General features: G+C 40.0%; 1 protein-coding gene and 1 pseudogene across 10 annotated transcripts in view; one reads left to right on the forward strand and one right to left on the reverse strand.

Annotated features, from left to right (window-relative positions):
• USP48 (ubiquitin specific peptidase 48) overlaps positions 1-27,302 on the reverse strand; it is a 107,264-nt gene that overhangs the window by 41,799 nt on the left and 38,163 nt on the right. For 4 of the 10 annotated variants that reach the window (XM_031665229.1, XM_031665215.1, XM_031665209.1 and 1 more), the window contains exons 7-14: positions 26,395-26,528; positions 24,996-25,078; positions 17,157-17,336; positions 10,485-10,613; positions 9,367-9,516; positions 4,645-4,842; positions 2,429-2,543; positions 1,815-1,945 (exon numbers count right to left, since the gene is read on the reverse strand). In XM_031665229.1, coding sequence (XP_031521089.1) covers positions 1,815-1,945; positions 2,429-2,543; positions 4,645-4,842; positions 9,367-9,516; positions 10,485-10,613; positions 17,157-17,336; positions 24,996-25,078; positions 26,395-26,528 — 1,120 coding nt within the window. The remainder of the gene's footprint in view (positions 1-1,814; positions 1,946-2,428; positions 2,544-4,644; positions 4,843-9,366; positions 9,517-10,484; positions 10,614-17,156; positions 17,337-24,995; positions 25,079-26,394; positions 26,529-27,302) is intronic. The other 6 variants (XM_031665213.1, XM_031665220.1, XM_031665226.1 and 3 more) reach the window with 4 other exon arrangements.
• On the forward strand, positions 18,834-18,890 carry LOC116272110 (annotated as a pseudogene).

Raw genomic sequence — 27,302 nt, forward strand, 5'->3', positions numbered from 1 at the left:
GGAGGATCGGTTGAGCACAAGAGGGAGACCAGCCTGGGCAACATAGTGAAGCCGTATCTCTAGAATTCAAAAGAAATAAAAACTGGTCAGGTGCGATGGCTAATGCCTGTAATCCCAACATTTTGGGAGGCTGAGGCAGGTGGATTACTGGAGGTCAGAAGTTCAAGACCAGCCTGGCCAACATGGTGAAACCCTGTCTCTTCTAAAAATACAAAATTAGCTGGGCATGGTGGTGTGCACCTGTAATCCCAGCTACTCGGCAGGCTGAGGCAGGAGAGCCGCTTGAACCTGGGAGGCAGAGGATGCAGGGAGCCAAGATCGCGTCATTGCACTCCAGCCTGGGCAAAAAGAGCGAAACTCCATCTCAAATAAACAAATAAATTAAATTAAAACTTAAAAAATAAAATAATGATATAAATGATATGAAATGCTTGAATGCAGAAAATACAGAATATTTCAATAAAGGTCAAGAACATTAAAGTAATAAATTTCCTTGACATCTTATGAAGCACTGATTATAAAATTAAATTTAGTATTTGATTTACAATAACATAATTTCTGATTTGAAAGCATATGAAACTCAGAAGAATTTACAGGCAGAAAGCTATTTAAAAGCTGCCCTCTCTACTTGATGAAAGATTAAGAAGTACAAGCTCATTTACTTGACAAAGGAAGTGTGGCAGATAATCTAAAACCAAAATGTACTGAGCATACAATATATTATGCCAATTTGCAGTAGACTTAACCTTTCTTTAAACTCTTAGCCTAGAACAGAATTAATATTAATTTTGCATGTGATTAACTAGAGAGAGCTTGAGCCCAAAGCATGATAGGTTATACAGGAAAATTTCACATGAGTCCTTGCTGAATTTCAATAGCTTAAAAATCTTTTATTTGCTCTGAGCTACTTGTGAGAGCTTGCAGTATTTTATTTTATTTTATTTTATTTTTATTTTTTTGAGACGGAGTCTCGCTCTGTCGCCCAGGCTGGAGTGCAGTGGTGCGATCTCGGCTCACTGCAACCTCCGCCTCCCGGGTTCATGCCATTCTCCTGCCTCAGCCTTCCAAGTAGCTGGGACTACAGGCGCCCGCCACCTCACCTGACTAATTTTTGTATTTTTAGTAGAGATGGGGTTTCACTGTGTCAGCCAGGATGGTCTTGATCTCCTGACCTCGTGATCCACCCGTCTCGGCCTCCCAAAGTGCTGGGACTACAGGCGTGAGCCACTGTGCCCAGTCAAGAGCTTGTAGTTTAATAAAAGTTGTCTTTAAAATTACATGGATGGGTATGAAACCAATTTTACGAATTTTTGGGTTTTGTTGTTGTTTTTTAAGAGACAGAGTCTCGCTCTGTCACCCAGGCTGGAGTGTAGTGGCGCAATCTCGGGTCATGGTAACCTGCGACTCCTGGGTTCAATCGATTCTACTATTTCAGCCTCTTGATTAGCTGGGACCACAGGCGTGCAGCACCACTCCTGGCTAATTATTTTTGTATTTTTAGTAGAGACGGGGTTTCACCATGTTGCTCAGGCTGGTCTTAAACTCCTGACCTCAAGTGATCAACCTGCCTCGGCCTCCCAAAATGCTGGGATTACAGGCATGAACCACCGCACCCGGCCTAAAATTGTTTTTTAGAGAAACAGGGTCTCACTCTGTTACCCAGACTGGAGTGCAGTGGGGCTGGCATAACCGCTGGGCTCAAGTGATCTGCCCGTCTGAGCCTCCCAAGTAGCTGGGACTATAGGAATGAGCCACTGTGCCCAGCCCACTTATATTTTCATGGTATAATTTCACATATAGGTTTAAATTGTTACCTTTATTTAAGGTGCTACCATTCATCTTTCCGTTGCTTTGTTCTGCATCACCATCTTGCTCATCTAGCTGTTCAAGAGCTAGCTGGCGCCAGCTCCTCAAGGAGGACTTCCCCACCCAAAATCCATCATTGCTGTGGAACAGAGAGAATGTTAAATCATACAAGTAATATTTCCAAACACTGTCCTCCCTTCTTTGCCTGTAAAAACAACTAAAGTGAATTACAAACACTCAACATCAGCTACTGTACATGTAATTGTTTTTAACCTACTTCCTAATTTTGGTCATTTTCTCTGTCCACTATTGAACTGCAGGGATCTAATATTTTGTTTCCATTCTAAATATTATCCTGCTTTTCCTACCTTCATGCCAATCACACCAATCAAATGGTAGGATGGAATACAGTGGCAAAGGCTATCTGACTCAGCAGCTTTCTTTATCATTGCCACAGGGGCGGTTGTTGCAAAATTTACTTTTGATCTGGCTCTGCCATTCACTTTATCACCCTTCTTCTAAACATCCCAACTTCCTATTTTCAATAAATAACGAGCTGCTTGGTTATGACCTCTTGAAAATTTCTTAGTTTATCATAAACAATGTACGCTGTGCAACATACCCCTTTACTGCTGCTTTCAGCAGATTATTAACAGTTTTATAATCTTCATTTAGTTGGTTCTTCAGACGCAATACGCGACAACGTTCTACTACACATTCCTTACACAGGGCTTTCACTACAGGCAAGAAAGAATGAAAGGAAATATATTTCATTCAAACAGACTTCCTGTTAGGAAAATGTTTTTAGCACTTCACAAACAGACACATTCTAAACCAAAGTCACAAATGTTGGCAATGTGGCAAACTGATATATACCCTAAATTATTTTACTAAGACAATTAGATACCAAGACAGCAATACTGTTATCTGAATAAAGAAAGAAAAATGAAAGAGAAAATGTTATATTATGTTAAAAGTATCTAAATACAGTATCTGACAAGGCTTACATGTAATTTTTATAAGATGATAATCAAATAACTGAGGTTCTAAGGTGGAGGGGTTAAATATAGCTGATAATTATAAATAATGATCTTCACGTGAAAGTGATCTTCAAAGCACACTAAAAGGAAAAGCAAAACGAAGGGTCTGGTTTAAAACACAAAGAAGTTTTAGGAATCATCTAAAATGTGAACGCTTTTCCCACTGCATGGTTTACTCATTGTGAATTAAGAACAGTGGCAGGTATAGTGGCTCATACCACCAAGAGCTTTGAGAAGCCAGGCAGGGAGGATAGCTTGAGGACAGGAGTTTGAGACCAGCCTGGGCAACACAGTGAGACCCTGTCGCTACAAAAATATGTAAAAATTAGCAAGGCATGGTGGTGTGTGCCTGTAGTCCTAGCTACTTGGGAAGCTGAGGTGGGAGGACTGCTTAAGCCTACAAGTTCAAGGCTGCAGTGCACTATGATTCCACCACTGTACTCCAGCTGGGGTAACAGAATAAGACTCTGTCTCAGGAAAAAAAAAAAAAAAAAAAAAAAAAAAAACGGGCCAGATATGGTGGCCCATTCTTGTAATCCCAGCACTTTGGGAGGCCGAGGCAGGTCGATTACTTGAGCCCAGGAGTTTGAGACCAGTCTGGGCAATATGATGAAACACCATCTCTACAAAAAGTACAAAACTTAACCAGGCATGGTGGTGCATGTCTGTGGTCCCAGCTACTTGCAAGACTGAGATGGGAGCCTGAGGAGGTCAAAGCTGCAGTGAGCTGTGATTGCACCACTGCACTCTGGCCTGGGCAACAGAGTGAGACACTGTCTCAAAAAAACAAAAAAAATTCCCAGAAATTTAGGAAACAAAACTCCAGTGGTGTTTAACAGAAGGCCTGCAGCATGTAGTTAAATATCTGGTTTATGCAGTAAGTTGTATACCATTAGAAAACAGCACTTAATTTCAGAAATAGTGTATTGGGGAGGGAGGTGTCATGTAATTTCCTACAGTCTCATCTGAAAATTGGAGGGGGGATTATGTTGGTAGCTACTCATGTAAAAAGAAAAATGTTTCAAGGAGGCAGAACAGAAAGGCAGCCAGAACAAAATAAAACCATGGATACAATGTGGTCACATATATAGGTCTATATTGAAGGTAGAATCAAGCAGCTTCCATTCATAAACTAAGTAACCATCTACAGCTCAGACACTGGTAGTAGTCACCACAGGCCGGCGTGGTGGCTCCTGCCTGTAATCCCAGAACTTCGGGAGGGAAAGATAAGTGGATCACTTGAGCCCAGAAGTTTTGAGACCAGCCTGGCCAACACATTGAAGCCCCGTCTCTACTAAAAATACAAAAATTAGCTGGGTGTGGTGGTGTGCGCTTGTAATCCCAGCTACTCGGGAGGCTCTAGAATCACTTGAACCCAGGAGGCGGAGGTTGCAGCAAGCTGAGATTGAGCCACTGCACTCCAGCCTGAGTAACAGAGCAAGACTCCATCTCAAAAAAAAAAAAAAGTCACCATAACATGGAGGCACAAACTTGTAATTAACCAGACAAGGCCTCAAGTACCAGACAGTTTTCTCAAAAGGGTCTTATTTTGTCTGCTTTGAGAGGGGTTAAAAACAAAACAAATCAAAAAATGAACCAAAAAACCCCAACCAACCCTCTATGAATAGCATCAGTTGCTTCACTTCTACTTTATTTAGCAAATTCTTTTTGCAAAGTGTAAGGAATATTTGGTCTAGCATAGTTTGGGTCAAATCATCATAAGCCACACTCATAAAGACCATAAGATGAAGATTTAATGAGCTGCTCTTTTTTAAACAGAGAGGACATCTTGAATTACCAGTTAGTCTTGGACCTCCTCCATATCTACTATAGAAAATGTCAGCTGCATATTCAGATATCCTCTTCATAATTGATATTTTATCCGGGTGAAGCTTGTCATGGGAACACAGGCAAGCGTGATTATCAATAGGTTTGGTAGGTGTTGATTCATCCAACCACTTTTGCAGCCATTCCAGAGAGACAAACTCATAGGGCTCTGAGAAAGCAAGCATCGGAAAGAGCCTATGTATTTTTACAGTTTTTGGACTAAGTGATACATTCATTTTTTTCAAAAGACAATGCAAACTCTGTCCAGAGTTAGCAGAATCAGAAGAATCATTGTCTGGGGGAAGATGTTTTTACGACACAAAGCTCCAGTTAAGTGCCACTCCTCTGAGTTCAAGGAGCTCTGCACAGTAATGCTGAGTCTGCACAGTGCCCTATGAGATCGGCTGGTATTATTAACCACATTCTACAAGAGGCATCCACATAGAGTCTTGCCTAATAGCACAGCAGAGTTTTGATCAAGACACCCATGTTTGCTGACTACAAGTCATGCTCCATTGCTGCCTCACAAATAACACAACCTCATGCCCTACTATGTTTATTTCATAAATTATTTTTGTCATTACTTTTCACATATATGTGATATACATCTGAAAATTAAAATGAGAAGCCAAACTGACCTCTAAGTTAGAAATTAACCTCACCAACTATGACCACACTTCAGAAGACCCTTTTAACTACTGAACTTTCTTTTTCCAAGATGACACTGATGGCAATTTTGAAAAGGTATTTAATTCCCCCACCCAAATCCAAGTCATCATCTATTCATTATATTATTATTTAATTTCAAGAAACTAACCTATTTTAAACAAGTTCCAGGATAAAGTACACTAGAACTGAGTCGTCATCAATTTTGAAGTTGCAAAAATTAAAAGACAAAACCAAACACCTCAAAATGAGTTTTAATTTGGGGAAAGGAAGTCCCTAGAATTCCCTAAAAGCCAAAATCAAAGATAAAGGGCCAGCTTTGATTACTTACAAAGATCTCCAGTGAGTCCCAGCATAAAACATAGAAGAAAACATACAGAGGTTGAATTTATATTTTTGTATTATATACTCCTTCTGATGAGATCTGAGGGACAGATACTTCAACGAAGCCCATTGTGACCAGTTTTATACTCCCCAGAGAGTTACATGTCTAGAAAACTAACTCCCATTTTAATTTTACAGCGAACCATTTCAATTTTTATGACAACAAAATTTGGCACTGTACATCATCGACTAAGAGTCTTCTGACTGGTCAAATCGAAAGTGACTCCAGAGGAAGAGCACAGGACTGTGAGTCGAGGTCACGGTCTAATCCAAGTTCTGCCACCAAGAAAATGAACCTGAGCGAGTCACTTAAACTCTCTATGTTTCCGGTCTTTTATTTGTAAAATGAAGGTAATAATACCTGCCTTCTACCTACCTCATGGGGATGTTGTTGAGTATAAAAGATAAGCTATATGAAGCATTTTGAGCTTTTTGGAAGAAAAGAGATATGGAAAAGTTAATGACACATTTACATAACCTTATTATATAAAAGAGGAGACCTTGGCTGGGCAAGGTGGCTCACGCCTGTAATCCTAGCACTTCGGGAGGCTGAGGCGGGCGGATCACCTGAGGTGTGGAGTTCGAGACCAGCCTGACCAACAGGGAGAAGCCCCGTCTCTACTAAAAATACAAAAAATTAGCTGGGCATGGTGGCGCATGACTGTAATCCCAGCTACTTGGGAGGCTGAGACAGAAGAATCACTTGAACCCGGGAGGTAGAGGTTGTGGGGAGCTGAGATTGCACCATTGCACTCCAGCCTGGGCAACGAGAGTAAAACTCTATCTCAAAAAAAAAAAAAAAAAAAAAAAAAAAGGAGGAGACCTTAAGATGCAGTATATGTAACACAGCTGCAGCACTTTACAGTATATCATGGTAAGGCTAATTGCATTCAAAATGCCTCCCGACTTTATTTGCCATTTATCAAGCTTAATCTGCCAGGGATAGAGTACGCTGGGTATCTGGGGAATGCAAAGATAAATGATCCCTTTCCGAGAGCAAAATAAAGGCCTTAGCATACTCTAATCTTTTCCCAAGGACAGTCAATTAGATTAAAATGGTAAGTAATACAAAGGCTATCAGAGGAGAAAAAACAGGATTGTGATAAAGAGCAACCTTCAAGAATAAGTCACTAGGCATTCTAGTCTCCCCAGCAGCTGGGGAGGAGCGGACAGACAGCAGTATCTGTTACTGCCAACTGAAGAAAACACCCTAAGAATCCCGGCCCTCACAATGAAAGGAATCTAGGAAAGCTCAAAATGCACAAAGCCCTCCTTGCCAGGGTACGTCTGCAGGAATTCAAAGCCTAGGGTGACTGTGGCCTGACTGTCCAGCAACAACGTGGCTCAAAGGAAAGACAACATTTTCCAATCTCACAGAAAACTTCCAAGGAAAGCTTGTTGTTTTGGTTTTTGAATTGTTCAATATAAATTTAATGAAAGATATAATAATTAGAAAAACGATGTATGGTTTTATAGTAAGAGGAGGAAGACAGAAAGCAGAGAACAGGCCTATAATTCTAATCTAATACCATGCTTATTACTAACTGAGCAAGTTTTCCAGATTTCACTTTAGTGCGCTGTGGGCTCCATGAGGGAAGAGTGACTATGGTCACAGAAGTCTGTCTTTCTTTCCATTCTCAGTCTTTATCATCATAAAGAGTTGCACTGACCTCTGCCAAGAGCTTGCCTGAGAATACAAGTGGAGCACAAGTCTCATGGTTAAGGCAGATTCTGCTGGTGGCAAAGTTTTTACACTACAGATGTTTCTGCACTAGAAAAAGACTCTGAGTGGGCCCCTCAAATATATTCCCTAGTATTTGTGATTCAGTAAACTACAAGGCTTGCTTTCCAAAGGCCATGGATATAATCAACTCCAAATGAGGGAGAACTCTCCCATTATCAAGCTGGAGATACTGGACTGTATGAAACCTCAGCATTTGATGAGGAAAGCAAAATATTAAAATATTTACCACAGGGAAATATACATTTTGGTTTAAAGTTCTTAAAAAAAAAAAAAGCCAACAAAAAACAAACAAACAAAAAAAAAACACCTGGATTTTGAACATGACACATTTTCTTAGGAAAGTTATATGGTCTAGAACAATTACAGCACTAAAAACATCTGAAACACTTTACCTAGAGATAAATTTAAGTATATTTCAATGGAAATAAAAAGGGCAAAAAGCATGTTCCTACTGAGGCTTAAATTTTAGGGTAAGTGATCTTTCTTTAAATATGTTCACACACAAAAATAAGATTTAGAAAATGCATAACGAAAGATTTCTCTTGCCAGCACAAAACCACGCTCATTAACTTTGAGATTCTACATAATTTTACAATGTGGAATTTCTACAATATAAGTTTACTGCAAATGGAAAATAATTATATAGCTCATAATTGGTAAAAGTATAAATAACACAGAGAAATATTCTAAGAACATAAGCATATTCTAAGAACATAAGGTGCCTGTACGCTGAATGAAAACAGCCAAAGGAAGCACAGTGCTAACTTGACACATAACATCTTTGAACTCCATAGTTCTAAAGAGTGGTTCAAATGAGTATTTCGCTTTAGACCCAGTTAAGTCCCTTTCTCTTGTCCAGTGGACACAGGAAACCATGAATAAAGTTTGGAAAATAGATTTCTAGGTCCCGACACCTTTGAACAAAGACTTATAAATTTAGAGATTTGAATCATGGGTTCATTCCCAAATCATTTCCAGTTAAATTAAGGTCAGTTTAATTCTTTAGGATAATCCCAACCCTTGGACAGAGTTGAAGTAACAGATTACAAAGAAGGGTCAGAATCAAATTAAAATTCAGTTAAAATCTATTCTTATAGACTTAGCAATTTTTGTTTACATTCTGTTTAAAGTTATACTAGTAATGGAAAATTAAGATATTAAAAAGACAAACCACAAGTACAATTATGCTTAAGTATTTATTTTCTAAAGTAAGGACTAAATTGTCTCTCTTCCTTAAGTAGGAATTAGGCTTGGGAAATTCATGTCTTTGAAATGACAGATAATTTAATACAAATGGCACATCAGCCTTTAAAAAGGCTTAATTTGGTTTCATTTTGAGACACCAGGTAAACCTGAATAAACATATACAGAAAAGGGATAAGCTGGATTATGTAGGATATTTCTAAGAAATCAGGGGTCAGCAGAAAGTTTTTCTCCTCTTAGCATAATATTTGGTATTAAACTTCAAGTTAATCTAATAGTATCAAAAAAAAACTACTCATATAATAGAATGTCTGTTAAAACTGTCAGGTCACAAAGTATGCAAAGAAACAGAACAGGCAAGTTGCTTTTTCCATAGTAATCCAATCGGATTTTTCTTAAACAAGTTAATATCTCACAAAATATAAATATCTACAATACTCATGGATGCAAAGTGCTGACCTAAATGTTATAATTTATTAACAGCTTCCCATTTTTAGAAGTACAACGTAATGAAATAATATGGAATGCTACACATCAAGTTATTGTCGGTTTACAAAGTACTTTTAGAGTGTTTAAGCTGGCTTTAGTGGGTTATTAGAAAGAGTAAGTTTGAGAAAGTTTCTTCATATACATTTGTGAACATAAAAAAACAAGGCACTTAATGGCAACAGTGCTGTCCCAGAATATCTTACAGACCAGCTCCAGCAGGTAACCTTTGGTACAGCTCCTTAACCTCTTCGTGTTTTGCTTTTCCTTTATCCACACTTTGCTTACGCATCTCAGCCATTTCAATACACCACTCCTCAAATTTGGAATTATCCCGATCTACCAGCTCTTGAAGAAAGGCTATTCAAAACAGAAAGTCAAAAAACAACTTTATCCTTGTTTTCAAATATAGTGAACCATGCTAATCTCTAAATCATATCAAATACTGATTAAAACATTGTCAGAAATTCCAACTATGGTCTCCCTGTCTGCTAGAAACCTTCAATCTGAAGGTAGAAGTAAAACTGAAGACAGACACTGGAATAATACTAAGTTGATTCCCCCCACTTAGCTCTCCATGACATCATCAGCCTCCCAGAACAACTGAATGGCTCAAAATCACCACTTTAGAAAGATGATGCCAGGCGGGGCGCAGTAGCTCATGCCTGTAATCCCAGCACTTTGGAAGGCCGAGGCGGGTAGATCATGAGGTCAGAAGTTCAAGACCAGCCTGGCCAAGATGGTGAAACCCCGTCTCTACTAAAAATACAAAAATTAGCTGGGCATTGTGGCATGCACCTGTAATCCCAGCTACTCAGAGGCTGACGCACAGAACTGCTTAAACCTGGGAGGCAGAGGTTGTAGTGAGCCACGACTGCACCACTGCACTCCAGTCCGGGCGGTAGAGTAAAAAAATATAAATAAATAAAAAACAATAGATGATGCCACCAAACTTAGAAAAGTGCTGAGTAAAATGACTAAGACTGTCTTCAGGGCAGCAGCAACTCTACCTTTTATATTATGAAGTCTAGGAAATCTACAGATAAATGAATAAAATTCACAAATACTCTATAAACTGAACAAACTAAAACCAAATTATACTTTAAATACATGTTTTGATTACTTTCTGATTTTTTAATAATTGCATTGCTTTATTTCAGAAGCTCACTTTTTAAAAGTAAATTTGCAATTGATATTTACTTTCACCAACATTCAGCTTATGGAATCAATTCATCATAATAACTAAAAGCAATCCACTAGTTATCATTAATCTTTGAGTATGGCATTCTAAAACATTTGCCTGATATAATCCTGGAAAACTGCTTTACCTGGAACTTGAACAGCAGTGTTGGGCTTTTCTTGAGTTTGCAGTCTATAAACCAACATATATGCATTTCGAGAGCAGTGAGTTCCTTTGCCACACTTGGGTTTACGTGTCTGAGACTTAGAAGGTTCTGCTGAGATAGAGAAATCAAAAGGTACCTTAAGTGCCTAGAGTTTGTTTATTCTTTAGCAGGGCTATAGAAAACAATTTCCAAAACATACACCCAAGAGACATTAACACCAATCTAAAACATTCGAATGCCATAGAAATTTGGCAGGCTCTTTAGCTTCTAATATTTAAAAAAGTTTACTACCGCTATTGCCAACCACATTACATTTTTAAAAGGTAAAAAGAAAATACGTTTTTCTGGGGAACAAACCTGGAACAACAACAAAAAAAATCACTATTGCCATAAGCTGATTTTTATGTTAGTCTTAAATTACAAAACTTAACTGAAGCCAGGCACAGTGGCTCATGCTTGTAATCATAGCACTCTAGGAGGCCAAGATGGCGGATCACTTGAAGCCAGAAGTTCAAGACCAGCCTGGCCAACATGGAGAAACCCTGTCTCTACAAATAATACAAAAAGTAGGCGGGCGTGGTGGTGCGCACCTGCAGTCCACCTACTTGAGAGGCTGACGCAAGTGAATTGATTGAACACAGGAGGCGGAGGTTGCAGTGAGCCAAGATCACACCACTGCACTTCAGCCTGGGTGACAGAGCGAGACTCTGTCTCAGGAAAAAGAAAAAGTTAAATTAAATTAAATTAAATTAAAAAATCAAAATAGGCCAGGCGCGGTGGCTCACACCTGGCCAACATGGTGAAAACCGTCTCTCTAAAAACACCACACCCAGCTAATTTTTGTATTTTTAGTAGAGACAGGGTTTCACTATGTTGGCCAGTGTGGTCTCGATCTACTGACCTCACTACCTGCCAGCCTCAGCCTCCCAAAGTGCTGAGATTACAGGCGTGAGCCACTGCACCTGGCCGAAATATTTTTATTCTTAATGATTGCTTGGTACACAAGTATTTGTTTTAATGTTGTGTGTGTGTGGTTTTTTTGTTTTTTGGTTTTTTTTCGAGATGGAGTCTCGTTCTGTCGCCCAGGCTAAAGTCCAGTGCCTCAATCTCGGCTCACTGCAAGATCCGCCTCTCAGGTTCACGCCATTCTCCTGCCTTAGCCTCCTGAGTAGCTGGGACTACAGGCACCTGCCACCACGCCCGGCTAATTTTTTGTATTTCTAGTAGAGACAGGGTTTCACTGTGTTAGCCAGGATGGTCTCAATCATCTGACCTCATGATCTGTCCACCTCGGCCTAATGTTGTTTTTTAATAAAAGCAAATATAAAATGTATATGTACAGTTTGAAAAATAAAAATTAGCTCAGTAATCATTTTAGTAAACAGATTTTCTTCAATTTAGTCAAAATAATACAAATAAATCTAGACTTAATTTAATTGCCCAAAGAAATAAAATAGCATATTTTCTTTTCTTGAGACAGAATTTCACTCGTCTCCCAGGCTGGAGTAGAATGGCACAGTCTCGGTGTACTGCAACCTCTGCCTCCCAGTTCAAGTGATTCTCCTGCCTCAGCCTCCCCAGTAGCTAGGATTACAGGCATGTGTCACCACGCCCAGCTAATTTTTGCATTTTTAGTAGAGACGAGAATTTACCATGTTGGCCAGGCTAGTCTCAAACTCCTGACCTCAGGTGATCCTCCCTCCTCGGCTTCCCAAAGTGCTGGGATTACAGGCGTGAGCTACCCCACCCAGCCTAAAATAGCATCATTTTTAAAAATGAAATGAAATGGGCCAGGTGCGGTGGCTCACGCCTGTAATCCCAGCACTTTGGGAGGCCGGGGCAGGTGGATTACCAGAGGTCAGGAGTTTGAGGCCAGCCTGGCCAACATGGTAAAAGCCCATATCTACTAAAACTACAAAAATTAGCCTGGGATCTGTAATCCCAGCTACTCAGGAGGCTGAGGCAGCAGAATCACTTGAATCCAGGAGGCAGAGGTTGCAGTGAGCCAAGATCACACCACTGCACTGCAGCCTGGGTGACAGAGTAAGACTCAGTCTCAAAAAAGAAAAAACAAAAGGAATGAAATGCTAACAACCAGAAACATTAGCCACTAATCTCTATAAAATAAACAGCAAGTGGAAAACATGAAGTGTTTCAGATGGCAACTACAGCACATGAAAACGATTTTCAAATTGGGTTTCAGTGTTCCAGGTAACTTTCTGAGAGGTAAGAGGTTATGGCGGCAGATCATTTGAGATCAGGAATTCGAAACCAGCCTGGTCAATGTGGTGAAACCCCGTCTCTACTAAAAATACAAATAATTAGCCAGGCATGGTGATGTGCACCTATAATCCTAGCTACTTGGGAGGCTGAGGCAGGAGAACTGCTTGAACCCAGGAGGCAGAGGTTGTGGTGGGCCAAGACAGCACCACTGCACTCCAGCCTGGGCGACAGAGTGAGACTCCGTCTCAAAAAGAACAAAAAAGGTTATGGGCAGTTCTAAGGAAATCCAGTTACCAGATCCTCAATTCACCAGGTGCTTTTCTAAAATGGATCTGCCTCAACACTGAGGTCCCATGATGGTTTCTACCTTTCTTTTCACAATCATTTGACTCCCATGTCACAAAAGAAAGATAGAACCTCTCAGCCAGTGACAGAAAAAGGACTCATCTATCACATTAAGATATATTTACCAAAAAAAAAAAAATACATTTACAGAGAAGTTGTACTGTTTAATAAAATTTATAACATACTTTTATGAGTTTTATCAATTATGTAGTAATAGTCATAATTTTAAAAACAGCACTCTATCCAGAAGTACTTTTTAAGTATTCAGAGCTTTATAGTCACAAAAAACTTACTATATTCCATTAGAATAAAATTCTGTAGGGTAAATGTAATGGAAATAGTAGTACAGAAGAAAACTGAATTGTTAAAAATGCCTACTATAAAATAAGACCTGTTCAGTTATCCCTGAAAAGGATGTTGGTGGACATAAAATCTCTATGGTATTTAATGTCATCTGGACATTAATAAAAGAGTGATGTTACAATTTAAGTTTTGGTGTTTATTATGTCATAAATTACAGCATTTGGAGCTGCTTAAAATTTATGATGAAATTTGTTAGATTTTAAAATGTGCAAAGAAAAAAAAAGTTGTTCAATTTTTTTTTGTTTTCCCTTGCACCCATGCTTGGATGTTCAACAGTATTACAGACAACATGTGAACAAAAAAGGTTGGAAGATCACTGTACTGTCACAGGGAATTAAAATACCAGTAACATGTACAGGTAAGAGGAGATTAGTCATCCATTCCTAATTAAGAGTAACAGGCTGGGCGCGGTGGCTCACGCCTGTAATCCTAGCACTTTGGGAGGCCAAGGCAGGCGGATCCCTTGAGGTCAGGAGTTTGAAACCAGTCTGGCCAACATGGTGAAACCCCGTCTCTACTAAAAATACAAAAAATTGATCAGGCGTGGTGGCATGCGCCTGTAATCCTAGGTACTCAGGAGGCTGAAGCAAGAGAATCGTTTGAACCCGGAAGGTGGAGATTGCAGTAAGCTGAGATCGGGCCATTGCACTCCAGCCTGGCTGACAGAGGGAGACTCCATCTCAAAAAAAAAGTACCCAAGATTTAAGATGTTCATGATTTTGTATAAGATGGAATATAAAATGATTCCTAAAACTTCAGGATACAACATAACAATGAATGTCTAATGAAATTTAAAAATATTTTCTATTTTTGATTTAAAAGATGAAAGCTAAATTATATGCTGCATAAAATAATGAGTTATGAAAACACTGGAATGAGATGCCAGTGGGTGTTTAGTGTTTTCTTGAACTGTTTCAAAATTTAGGACTACCCATATTTAAGACAGCCTTAACAATGCTTTTAATCCTAGAATGTAGACAGATTAAAAAAAAAAAAAGAAAAAAAAAAAACCAATAAAAAACAGTCAAAACCAAGACATAACTTTTCACAATTTAAAGTTCTTTTTTTTTTTCTTCCAGACAAAGTCTCACTCCGTGGCCCAGGCTGCAGTGCAGTGGTGCAATCATGGCTCACTGAAGTCTTGATCTCCTGGGCTCAAGCATCCTCCTATCTCAGCCTCTTAAAAGTGCTAGGATTACAGGTGTAAGCCACCTCACTCAACCCAATTAATGTGCTATCTCAATTCTGTTCCTAGTAGGAATGTCATAATGAAAACACATACTGTATAAGCAAATGTTTAGAATTTGAGTTTTACTTAGGTAAAATGGGAGTGAGATTGCTGAAATTCTATAAACACAGAAATATTATTTAAAAGTAGAAAACAGGTTGGGCACGGAAGCTCATGTCTGTAATGCCAACACTTTTGGGAGGCCAAGTGGGAGGATTGTCTGAGGGCAGGAATTCAAAAGCAACCTGGGCAACCCGGGGAGACCCTGTCTCTATAAAAAAAAAATCACAATATTAGCCAGGTGTGGTGGATCACACCTGTGGTCTCAGTTACTTGGGAAGCTGAGGCAGGAGGATTATTTCAGCCCAGGAGTTCCAGGCTCCAGTGAGCCATGTTCATGCCGCAGTACTCCAGCCTGGGCAACAAAGCAAGACTCTGTCTCAAAAAATATATATAAATAAAAGTAAAGAAAATAAAATTTAAAAGTGAAAGAATGACTTCTCCAAGCTACATGAATGGAGTTAACAATCTATTATCTGTAGAGATGATGCATGTGTCTTGAAAGCAAATCTCAACTGCTACGCTCCTGCCTACTGGACACCTTGAATAAATGTCTCTGACCCACTAAGAAAAAACAGTGGCAGGAGACACACACACACTTACTCCCATTTCTTTTCTCTGATTCAGATACCACAGTCTGAACCTCATCCAAAGCTGTTTAGCACTTTCTTGTGAAATGATGACCACAGTTGTGAGTCTGCATGTGTCATCTCACTATGCTGTGTGTTGGATTTCCAGAACAAAGCCTGTGCCCTTGGACAATTGCCTATACCTGTCTGACAGACAATGGGAAGAAAGTGATAAACAGCTCAGGAGACGGCTCCAGGTAGAAAAACTGTCCATTCCTTTGGAAAATAAATGGGTACTTAGGCCCAAGACAACTGAGGTGATGAAAGTATATACTAGGATACTATTTCAAGAAGTACTCTTTATGGCAGACCTCACCACTATTTCAAGAAGTACTCTTTATGGGAGACCTCACCACTACACAGTAGCAACCAGCTCATTCTCCACAGAAGCACTGCTCAAGGATTTGGGTAAGATACTTAAAGGAAGGAAAAACAAAGTTTACCTGCTACAGTTAGTTCCCCAAAATAAATTTCCTGACCCAAGGAAAACAACTACTAATCCTACTACATTAAATCTACTATTCATCATCATTAACTTAATACCTATGATCCTCCCCTACCCACTTAAATAAGCCTGGTAATTAAAAACTGATCATTTGCCTTCAAGCTTTACTGAAAACATGACACTATGAAAACCATCTCTGGAAAAAAATAATTGTAAACTTTTTTAACTAAAATTTTAAAAAGCAAGCATTGTTGGCTGGGCGTGGTGGCTCATGCCTTATAATCCCAACACTTTCGGAGGCCAAGGCGGGAGGATTGTTAAACTCAGGAGTTCGAGACTAGCCTGGGCAACCAGGTGAGACCCCGTCTCTACAAAAAAACTTTTAAACATTTTTTCCAGGTTGGCCGGGCATGGTGGTTCACGCCTGTAATCCCAGCCCTTTGGGAGTTCAAGGTGGGCAGATCACTGGAGGCCAGGAACTCAAGACCAGCGTGGCCAACACAGTGAAGCCCCATCTCTACTAAAAATAGAAAACATTAAGGCCAGGTGCAGTGGCTTATGCCTGTAATCCCAGCACCTTAGGGGGCCGAGGCAGGTGGATCACCTGAGGTCAGGAGTTCAAGACCAGCCTGACCAACATGGGGAAACCGTGTCCCTATTAAAAATACAAAATTAGCCAGGCGTGGTGACACATGCCTGTAATCCCAGCTACTTGGGAGGCTGAGGCAGGAGAATCTCTTGAACTCAAAAGGTAGAGGTTACAGTGAGCCGAGATCTTCCCATTGCACTCCAGCCTGGACAAGAAGGCAGCAAGAGTGACCAAAAAAAAACAGGAAAGAAAAGGAAAAGGAAAAAGAATTAGCTGAGCATTGTGGCACATGCCTGTAATCCCAGCTACTCAGGGGGCTGAGTCATGAGAACTGCTTGAACCCAGGAGGCAGAGGTTGCAGTGAGCCGAGATGGTGTTACTGCACTCCAGCCTTAATGACAGAGTAAGACTCTGTCACAAAAAAAAACAAAATTTTGCCAGGTGTAGTGGCACAAATCTGCAGGCCCAGCTACTAGGAAGGCTGAGGTGGGAAGATCACTTGAGCCTAGGAGGTTTAGGCTACAGTCAACCGTGATTGTACCACTGTATTCCAGCCTGGGCAACAGAGTAAGACACGGACTCGAAAAGAACACAAAACTGAAAAACAAGCATTGCTAATACAAGATGTTCAGTGACTTTACATGTGTTTAAGAAATGCAAATATCCTTGAGAGTCTGTAACATAATAATCTTGAGCCATAATAATTTATCACAAATATTTCTACTAAATAAATTTATATTTTAAAAGGGCACTCACAACTTAAAGGTTTTACCTAGATCTTCCTCAATCCCTAGTTGCAATTTCTTTCCCTCCATCTTTTCTATGTCTTCATCATTAAACTTATACCATTCACCAGACTGTGGATCTTTCACATGGGCGATGTAGTGGCCAGAATAAGCACTCACTCCTCTGTGTATGAGGACTGCACTGAGTTCATACACATAGGACCCACCTGGAGAGAAAGGGAGAAAGTAAAAGAAACATTGGATAACAGTATTTCTTATATCCTGAGCCTGAATTGTAATGTTTACGATTCTTTATACATGTGGTATAACTAAAAACATGTCACCTAAAATTTTTACAAATTACTTTTACAAAATAATGTATATTTACACTCCCTTAACTCTCTTAACCACACTCTAAGCATACTGTATTAACTCTCCAAGTCTCTGCAAAATACATGGATTTTTGAAAAACTATGGCCTCCTGGGCACTCAGGGAGTATAAGCTACTCTACTACATACTGTGCTCTTCAGCACAGACTAGCGAGGCCACATGCATCCCAAGAATCGGCTGTTCATACTCTCTGATGTGTTACAAAAATTAAAACTTACACAAACCAGGGAGGCACGAATGTCAAATGAAAAGGCTATTGTTTATAGAAGAGAAGATAAACGCTTTGGCAAAAACTGACGGCAAGTCATGAAAACTTATACTTTGGGACCTAGGGGTAAAAATCAAAAACCAAAAGGAAGTCTCCATTACAACTTCATAAGAAGCCAGCCCTCAAAAAGATTTCTTTACTATGAATTCACACTGCCTATGAAGTCAGAAAAACCCCAAGCCAAGAGTTGTGTTTGATGTGGTCCTGGGACGAGTGATAGTCCTAAGAAATGAGTTCCGTCAACACACACACACGTCACATAACACAAGTCACTCTAACTGCGAGGTAGCAAACAGCAGCAAAATCAAACTGATGAAGATTTTCACCTCAGTCAGTGGAAATAGCAAATACATAAATAAAATTTTAAATATATTTAAAGAAGGCCGGGCGCGGTGGCTCAAGCCTGTAATCCCAGCACTTTGGGAGGCCGAGACGGGCGGATCACGAGGTCAGGAGATCGAGACCATCCTGGCTAACACAGTGAAACCCCGTCTCTACTAAAAATACAAAAAAAAATTAGCCGGGCGTGGTGGCGGCGCCTGTAGTCCCAGCTACTCGGGAGGCTGAGGCAGGAGAATGGCGTAAACCCGGGAGGCGGAGCTTGCAGTGAGCCGAGATCGCGCCACTGCACTCCAGCCTGGGCGACAGAGCGAGACTCCGCCTCAAAAAAAATATATATATATATATTTAAAGAAGTAAATGATGAGATTAAGAGGAATAGAGACTACAGAAAATGAAAATCAAATGATAAAGAACCAAATCAAACTCCAAGAAATGGAAATCATAGTCACCGACAGTCAAAACTCTATAAAATGATTTAACCTCAGATCAGGTTCACCTGAACAGCGAATGAATAAAGTGCAAGGTGGAGCTGAAGAAATTATGCAGAATGCAGGACAAAGCAATGAAGAGTTGGGCGTCGTGCAACATAGAGTAAGAAAATCTAACACATATCTAACTGGCATTCCAGAAGGAAAGGGAAAAGAGAAAAAGCATTCAGAGGTAATAGTTGGAAAATTTTCAGATGCCCTAGGTGAGAAGAATAAATCAATTAAAAATCAAACCAAGTGTTAACAGCTCTTTTAGAATTTGTCTAGCAGGCTTTCCTACTAGAAAACCAGAAAGATTTTTAAAGAATCAAAATTAAAAAACAAACCAAAATTGGTCACAGTGACACTGCAAGCCACCAAAACCAAAGAAGAGGTCTTAAAATTAGACAAAATAAAACAGGCCTCTTGTAGAAACAAGAATTAGACTGCAACCAACTTTTCGACAGCAACAACGGATGCCCCAAGGCAACAGAATGCTATCTTCTTCAATGATATCTTCAATGAGTAAAAGTAACCATTCATGATTAGAGAAAATGAATTCCACAAGGACAAAATAGACACTTTCAGACAATAATATGTGAAAAGAATCTTTCACCCATAGACCCTTACTAAAAGAATTTTATAAGCTCTAATTCAGTATTTTAAAACTCTTCCAGATGGAAGGTCCAGAATGCAAAGAATGATAAACAAAGGAGGTGGGTCAACACCAGGATTCCTATACAAGATAGTCTGTAAATTTCTTTTTTAAAAAAGGTAGAACTAAAATACATATGAAAAATAGGCCAGGTGTGGTGGTTCACGCCTGTAATCCCGGGACTTTGTGAGCCAAGGCAAGAGGATTGCTTAAGGCCGTAAGTTCAAAACCAGCCTGGGCAACATAGAGAGACCCAGTCTATAAAAACTTAAAAAAAATCAACCAGACATGGTACTATACACCTGTGGTCCCAGCTACTCAGGAGGCTGAGGTGGGAGGATCGCTTGAGTCTGAGAGGTCAAGGCTGCAGTGAGCCATGATCGTGCCACACTGCACTCCAGCCTGGATGACAGAGCAAGACCATCTTAAAAATAATTTAGGGGAGTGTCGATTGCTTAATGTTTTGAGATCGTTGAGGGTAAAGATGTTATCTGGAGAGTTAAGAACACATGTTATATTTTCTAGGTTAATTATTAGTATTAGCTGGCCCAGGCTGCCTTAGGGGGCATTTTCATACTCCAATTTTAGGGCTTACCTGGAATCACCCCCCACTGTTGTTTCTACTGCATGCACTCTCCCCGTTACTTCATGTGAAGGTGAGCCAGAAAAAGCCTATCTTCCTAACCTCAGGGAACCATAAGAACTACTGACTGGGCACAGTGGCTCATTTGTGCCTGTAATCCCAGCACATTCGGAGGCCGAGACAGGTGGATCACCTGAGGTCAGGAGTTCGAGACCAGACTGGCCAACACGGTGAAATCTTGTCTCTACTAAAAATACAAAAATTAGCCATGCATGGGTGGTGCACACCTGTAATCCCAGCTACTCGAGAGGCTGAGGCATGAGAATCGCTTGAACCCAGGAGGCGGAGGTTGAGGTGAGCCAAGATTGCACAACTGCACTCCAGCCTGGGTGATGGAGCGAGACTCTGTCTCCAAAAAAAAAAAAGAAAAAAGAAAAAAAGAAAGAAAAACTCCTGAGTCCTGAACAGAGCAGCAGAAATAAAAAGGAGGGGGAAATGTCATGGTCTTAGATTGCCCATACCAAGTTCTTCCAGTCTGTGTAAGCCAGGGAACCTCAAGCCTTGAACTCTGTGATCATACCTAACCAGCAGAGGCCCCAAATGCCTGACAGAAATAAACCTAAGGGCTTTGCAGAGGAGATGGCATGTATCCTAGCCCTAGGGGAATCCCCATAAATAATTCTCTATGTGCAATAAGCAGCATGCAGTCAAAGACAACCACGGACAGAAGAAACAAAACAACACTGCAACAACCAACTCAGGTAGAGAGATCGTCCTGAACAATATTCCAACACTGTCAGTAATGGATTATAAAAATTGGGTATTTTTAATGTTTAAAGTGGTTAAAAAAATTTTTTTTAATACTCTGGATACCTTTAATACATTTGTGAACAAATATTGATGACAACTCACTTTAAATAGATCAGTAACTGAGAACGGTAATACATTTCTTTTTGTGGCTCTATTGACCCTAATTGGTCAAAAGCACCTCGTTTTGCAAGACAATGGGTAAGGAAGAGAGGAAGAGAAAAGAAAAGGAGGCTGAAGAGGAGCCAAAGCCCAGGATTCTCTAGAAATGCATCAGCCTCCAGAGTATGGGAGTACATTGGGTCCCAGAAACCTCAGCGGGACCTAGTTCTCACAAACACAAGAGTGTCCAACGGATGAAACCTCAGCTGAAAACACAGAAGGTAGCAGTGTCCAAAGACATTGCAGGGTCTGGGAGGAACAAAGTTTGATAAGGTTGTTAACTATCACAGACTCAGCAGGATCTGGAGGAGTCACCAGTGGGGTTCTTCTCCCACTACCTTCAATAACCCAGGTAAAGAAGCAGGGGCAGCACAGTAAGATTTAATTATGGGTTATGCTATGGCTGGCAATATCCCAGGAGAAAAAAGAGTAAGCTATGTTTAGGGATGCATGCTATAGTAAAATGCTAAAGAAGAAAAAAATAAAAGAAGCGTTCCACATGAAAGTCAGATAAATGGTTACACTTAAGGGGAGGAAGGTGGTTTTAACTGTGCAACTGGGAGGGGCACAAAAGGAGGCTTCTGGGGTTCCAGAAATGTTCTTGTTTCTTGATCTGGGGAGTACGCATAATTCATAATTCACTAAGCCATGCATTTTTGCATGTTGAACTTTTAGGAATATGATATATTTCAAATTTTGAAAAGAAAAAACTAAAATATGCTGAGATACATGAAATTTCAACTATGGAAGGACAAGGCAAGGTAAGGCACTGAGTAAGGGCCGAACAAGGGTGGAATGCAAGATCACTGAAAAAGAGAAGTTGTTATTGGGTCAGCTGGAAGGAGCGTATACAAAGGAATCTTAATAATATTCCCTATATCATTAATGAAGACAGTAATCCACAGGTATTAGCAGTAGCTGTAACTTTATTACCAACAGACAGCATTAAAAATTTTGACATTTTAATTCTTGCAGATAACCTGGATTTATATTCATCAATTCATTAAACTCATCAACTTTAAAATGAAGGCCAGGCGTGGTGGCTCACACCTGTAATTCCACCACTTTGGGAGGCCAAGGCAGGCAGATCACCTGAGGCTGGGAGTTCTCGAGACCAGCCTGGCCAATATGGCGAATCCCGTCTCTAGTAAAAATACAAAAATTAGCTGAGTATGATGGCGGGCACCTGTAATCCCAGCTTACTCGGGAGATTGAGACAGGGAGAATTGCTTGAACCTAGGAGGTGGAGGTTGCAGTGAGTCGAAATCGCACCTCTGTACTCCAGCCTGGGTGACGCAAGACTCTGTCTCAAAAAAAAAAGAAAAAAAGAAAAAGGAAAAAAGAAAAAGAAAAACTTCAGAATTAACATAGTTTTTAGGCCAGGGGCGGTGGGTCACACCTATAATCCCAGCACTTTGGGAGGCCAAGGCAGGCAGATCACTTAAGGTCAGGAGTTCAAGACAAGTCTGGCCAACATAGTGAAACCCCGTCTCTACTGAAAATATAAAAAATTAGCCAGGCATGGTGGCAGGCGTCTGTAATCCTAGCTACTAGGGAAGCTGAGGCAGGAGAATTGTTTGAACCCAGGAGATGGAGGGTGCAGTGAGCCCAGATCATGCCACTGCACTGCAGCCTGGGCAATAGAGTGAAACTCTATCTCAAAATTAAAAAAAAAAAAAAAAAAAAAAGATAAGTTTTTAAATCCCCAAGGAACATGGCAAGACTTGAGTCGGAGAGTCAGGGGCTAATGTTTGAAAATGAGAATCCCTCATTCTACAGATGTCTGCATATCTGCAGGCTCACCATTTAAATAAACAGGTGGATTCTCCTTTTAACAACAGATCATCTTTTAGATCCATCTTCTGATCTTTGTGTAGCTATGTGTGTACAGCTTTGTGTGGTTATATGTGGGTATGGGAAAATATAAATACTAATTATCTGGATGACAGAATTACACATGGTTTGTATTTCTTTTTTTTTTTTGAGACGGGGTCTCGCTCTGTCGCCCAGGCTGGAGTGCAGTGGCCGGATCTCAGCTCACTGCAAGCTCCGCCTCCCGGGTTTACGCCATTCTCCTGCCTCAGCCTCCCGAGTAGCTGAGACTACAGGTGCCCGCCACCTCGCCCGGCTAGTTTTTTGTATTTTTTCAGTAGAGACGGGGTTTCACCCTGTTAGCCAGGATGGTCTCGATCTCCTGACCTCGTGATCCGCCCGTCTCGGCCTCCCAAAGTGCTGGGATTACAGGCTTGAGCCACTGCGCCCGGCCATGGTTTGTATTTCTTTATGCTTTCTGAATCTCCCAAATTATCTAGAACAAACTCCAAGCAATTAACAAAAGTTAACTGTTTTTAGTTTTCTACCTATATAAGGCAGAGCAAGTATTACAGCGTGTAAAAGACAAGCCTATAACTATAAACCACTAGATTGCTTTTACCAGCCCTAATTAACAATTCTAAAATGAGAAGATAATATTTATTTATTTACTTATTTATTCAAAAATTAAGGAGACAAACATGGTGGCTCATGCCTGTAATCCCAGCACTTTCGGGAGGTTGAGGTAGGAGGATCACTAGAGCCGAGTTCAAGACCCTGTCTCTAAAAAAAAAAATTAAAAATTAGCTGGGCATGGTGGAATATGCCTGTTGTTCCAGGTTAAGCCCAGGAGGCTGAGTCTGTGATGAGCAGTGATCACATCACCGCAATTTAGCCTGGGTGACAGGGCCAGACCCCATCTCGAAAACAAATTAATAAAAAATAAAAAGCACTATATTTAGTAAACCAACATACCAAAATTAAATATTTCCACAGGTTTTGATCTGACACGTCCTTTTGATAAATATTTTCTTTATAGCATAAACTGGACAACTATGTAATAAACTTAATAACTATTAATAGTAACAATTCAAACTCATCTAGTTGAGTCAAGCAAAGTGCTCATTTCACATCTCCTAAGTTTCTGGACTAGGAAGCCACTAACCCATTAGATTTTCCTCAATTTCAATTACCTGAACAAAGGAGGCAAGCAGCAAACTACTATATAAAGTAAAATAGAGCTAAGTTTATTTATTCAACAAAATATAACAATCTAACTTTGAAGTCCAAAAGCAAAGTTGAAAACAGTTTCCTTGTTCCCTAGAGATACAAATTTTAAAGTACAGTACTGAAGAGTATCATACATTTGAAAGCTTACGTATCTATTTAGCACTTTCCTCCCCAACCTTCCCAATCATGTCTCTTAAAGGTTTTTACAGCTTGCTTCCATTGTAAGCTGCCTCTAGAAATTTTTTCTTTTTTTGGAAAGAGACAGTTTATAAAATTTATAAAATTATTTATAAAATTATTTCTACATTAAAAATTTGAGGCCGGGGCAGTGGCTCACGCCTGTAATCCCAGCACTTAGGGAGGTCGGGGCAGGTGTACCACTTGAGGCCACGAGTTTGAGACCAGCCTGGCCAACACGGCAAAACCCTAAAGTGCAAAAATTAGCTGGGCCTGGTGGCACACACCTGTAATCCCAGCTACAAGGGAGGCTGAGGGTACAGTGAGCCAAGATCGTGCCACTGCACTCCAGCCCAGGCAACAGAGCAAGACTCTGTCTCAAAAATACATACACACATACATACATACATAATATTTCATAAGTACTACAATCAACCTTAAAGGGAAGTGAAACAGTTCTTTCTCTAGTAAGACTCATCCTGTTTGGTAGGATGAAGACTACCAAAAGAAAAAAGCAGTACTTATTTCTTGTTAAAACAATGATAGCATCCTAGGGCATACCATTGGTTGCAGATATGAAAAATGAAAGCATAAATACTGGAATTACGCCACCTAATGTTTCCGGGACAACATTTTTTAAAACGTGAATAGAGGCAACTTGGAGACTGTTAGTTTTGAGAAATGACAAATAATAGTATTGAAACTAAGGTGGCAAGTGTGGGTTCAGAAACAGTATTCATTTTTTACAAATTATTTTTATACTCTTAATTCTGTACATATCCATGAACCACCTCATCTTTGCTATGTACCTACTCTCACAAAATGGAATTAACATCTTGGCTCTCCTAAAAAAGTCTTTGTTCCTAGACAGAAATTTCCAGAGATTAGCAAACAAAAACTGGCAATTGACTGCTATTCTATATTCATCACAAGCCGATCACAAGTTAGAGTCTCTGAGCATTATAATGTTTACTTCTCAGTAAAAATATTACCTTTATGTTCCACATAAGGCTCCATATCCAAAATTTCTGAGAAGCCAATGTAGGTATTCAGCTTTTTCTTATGTCCAGTTTGCCTAACCAAGAGGAAAGCTGATTATATTTACATTTAAAACAATCATAACATATAAGCTCTATTAGTTATTTTAATAAACTCAACAGTAGGTAGCTTTCACTTAACAATCTTCCTCCAAAACATGTACAATTAGAAGTAAACAGAATTATCACTTTATAGCTGGACAAATAATAGGTTAAAAAATGTGAATTCAAAGTGCTGATTCCAAGCACAGCTTATTTTCCAGAAGTTTCAGCTTAATCACAAAAGAAAAACAGATTATCCTGCTTTACAGAAGACATGCAGACATGCACATGTGCCAACATTGCCTTGATTTTAATTATAAAATGAAAAATACGTTCCCATGGCGGGGGTGTAATGACTACAAAATTTATTCTATTTAAAATATCGGATAATACTGAAGATCAGGATAATTCACTTACTTACAGTTTTTCTTTTTTCTTTTTTTTTTTTCCCAAGACAAAGTTTCACTCTTGTTGCCCAGGCTGGAGTGCAATGGTGCAATCTCAGCTCACTGCAACCTCCGTCTCCTGGGTTCAAGTGATTCTCCTGCCTCAGCCTCCCCAGTAGCTAGGATTACAGGCATGCACCACCATGCCCAGCTAATTTTTGTATTTTTAGTACAGATGGGGTTTCACCATGTTGGCCAGGCTGATCTTAAACTCCTGACCTCAGGTGATCTACCCGCCTCAGCCTCCCAAAGTGCTGGGACTACAGGCGTGAGCCACCGCACCCGGCCCTTGCAGTTTTTTTTTTTTTTTTTTTTTGAGGTGGAGTCTCGCTCTGTTGCCCAGGCTGGAGTGCAGTGGCGCAATCTCGGCTCACTGCAAGCTCCGCCTCCTGGGTTCACACCATTCTCCTGCCTCAGCCTCCTGAGTAGCTGGGACTACAGGTGCCCGCCAACACACCCGGCTAATTTTTTTGTATTTTTAGTAGAGACGGGGTTTCACCGTGTTAGCCAGGATGGTCTCGATCTCCTGACCTCGTGATTCCGCCCACCTTGGCCTCCCAAAGTGCTGGAATTACAGGCGTGAGCCACCGCGCCCGGCCTACAGTTTTTAATACTTTCTTAGAATAAAAAAAGTAAGGATTTTTTACTTTTCTAGTTATCAATTATATATGGTTGGCTTCTTTAAAATTTTTATGATAATAAAATCATGAAATACTGACATTTCAAAATGACAGGCTCCATCTATAACTTTCATCCTCAAATCTGGAGTTTCAAATTACAATCATTTTATCATCTCATCTATCTATGGTAAAGTCTGTACATAGTACCACAATGAACAACAAATACTACTATTTGCACACATTTACCTGTCAAAGACAAAACGCATTAGCTGCAAGTTCAGAGTGCAAGGAAGGCTAAGAAGTCGAATCTTTCTTGTTGCATTCTGTTTGCTTTGACAGTTCTCACAAAAATAGCGATTGTCTCCTTCTAATTTTTCTTCCTGATCAAGAATAAGACATATTAATTTTAAAAAGAAGATGGGTTTAAAACAAGTGATAAAACCCTGGATGTAAAGTATAATTTCATTTTAGTTAACAGCTCTCACGCTATTTAAAAACAGCTACTATAAATAATGGACACACAAAGTAATGGGAACTGTTCAGCAGTGACATTATCAAGTTGTATACACTGATATTTAAAACTGATGTGCCTATTTCCCAAATGTATGATATTAAAAATACTTGTTTTAGGTTCTTTGTCCTGGTAATCCCACTTCTGGGAATTCTAAAGTAAGTTTTAAAAAGAAATGTCACATGTATTTTGATGCAACATTCATTTAAAAACAGCAAAAAGGCTGGGCAGCATGGCTCATGCCTGTAATCCCAGTAATTTGGAAGGCCGAGGTGGGCGGATCACTTGAGGCCAGGAATTCAAGACCAGCCTGGCTGCCCTGGTGAAACCCCGTCTCTACTAAAAATACAAAAATTAACCAGGCATGGTGGTACACACCTGTGGTCCCAGCTACTCAGGAGGCTGAGACACGAGAATTACTTGAACCCGGCAGGTGGAGCTTGCGGTGAGCTGAGATCACACCTCTGCGCTCCAGCCTGGAAACAAAGCAAGACTCTGTCTCAAAAAAATGAAGAAAAAAAAAGGAGGGAGTGTAAAAACTACATATGGGCACCAGAATACAAAATTATATACATATTTGGTTAAAATTACTGAAACATATTCATGAGAAAAAGCTAAAAAGAGACGTGTAGAAAAATCAAAC

This window comes from Papio anubis, chromosome 1, assembly GCF_008728515.1.
Source record: "Papio anubis isolate 15944 chromosome 1, Panubis1.0, whole genome shotgun sequence".
Taxonomy (NCBI): Eukaryota; Metazoa; Chordata; class Mammalia; order Primates; family Cercopithecidae; genus Papio; species Papio anubis.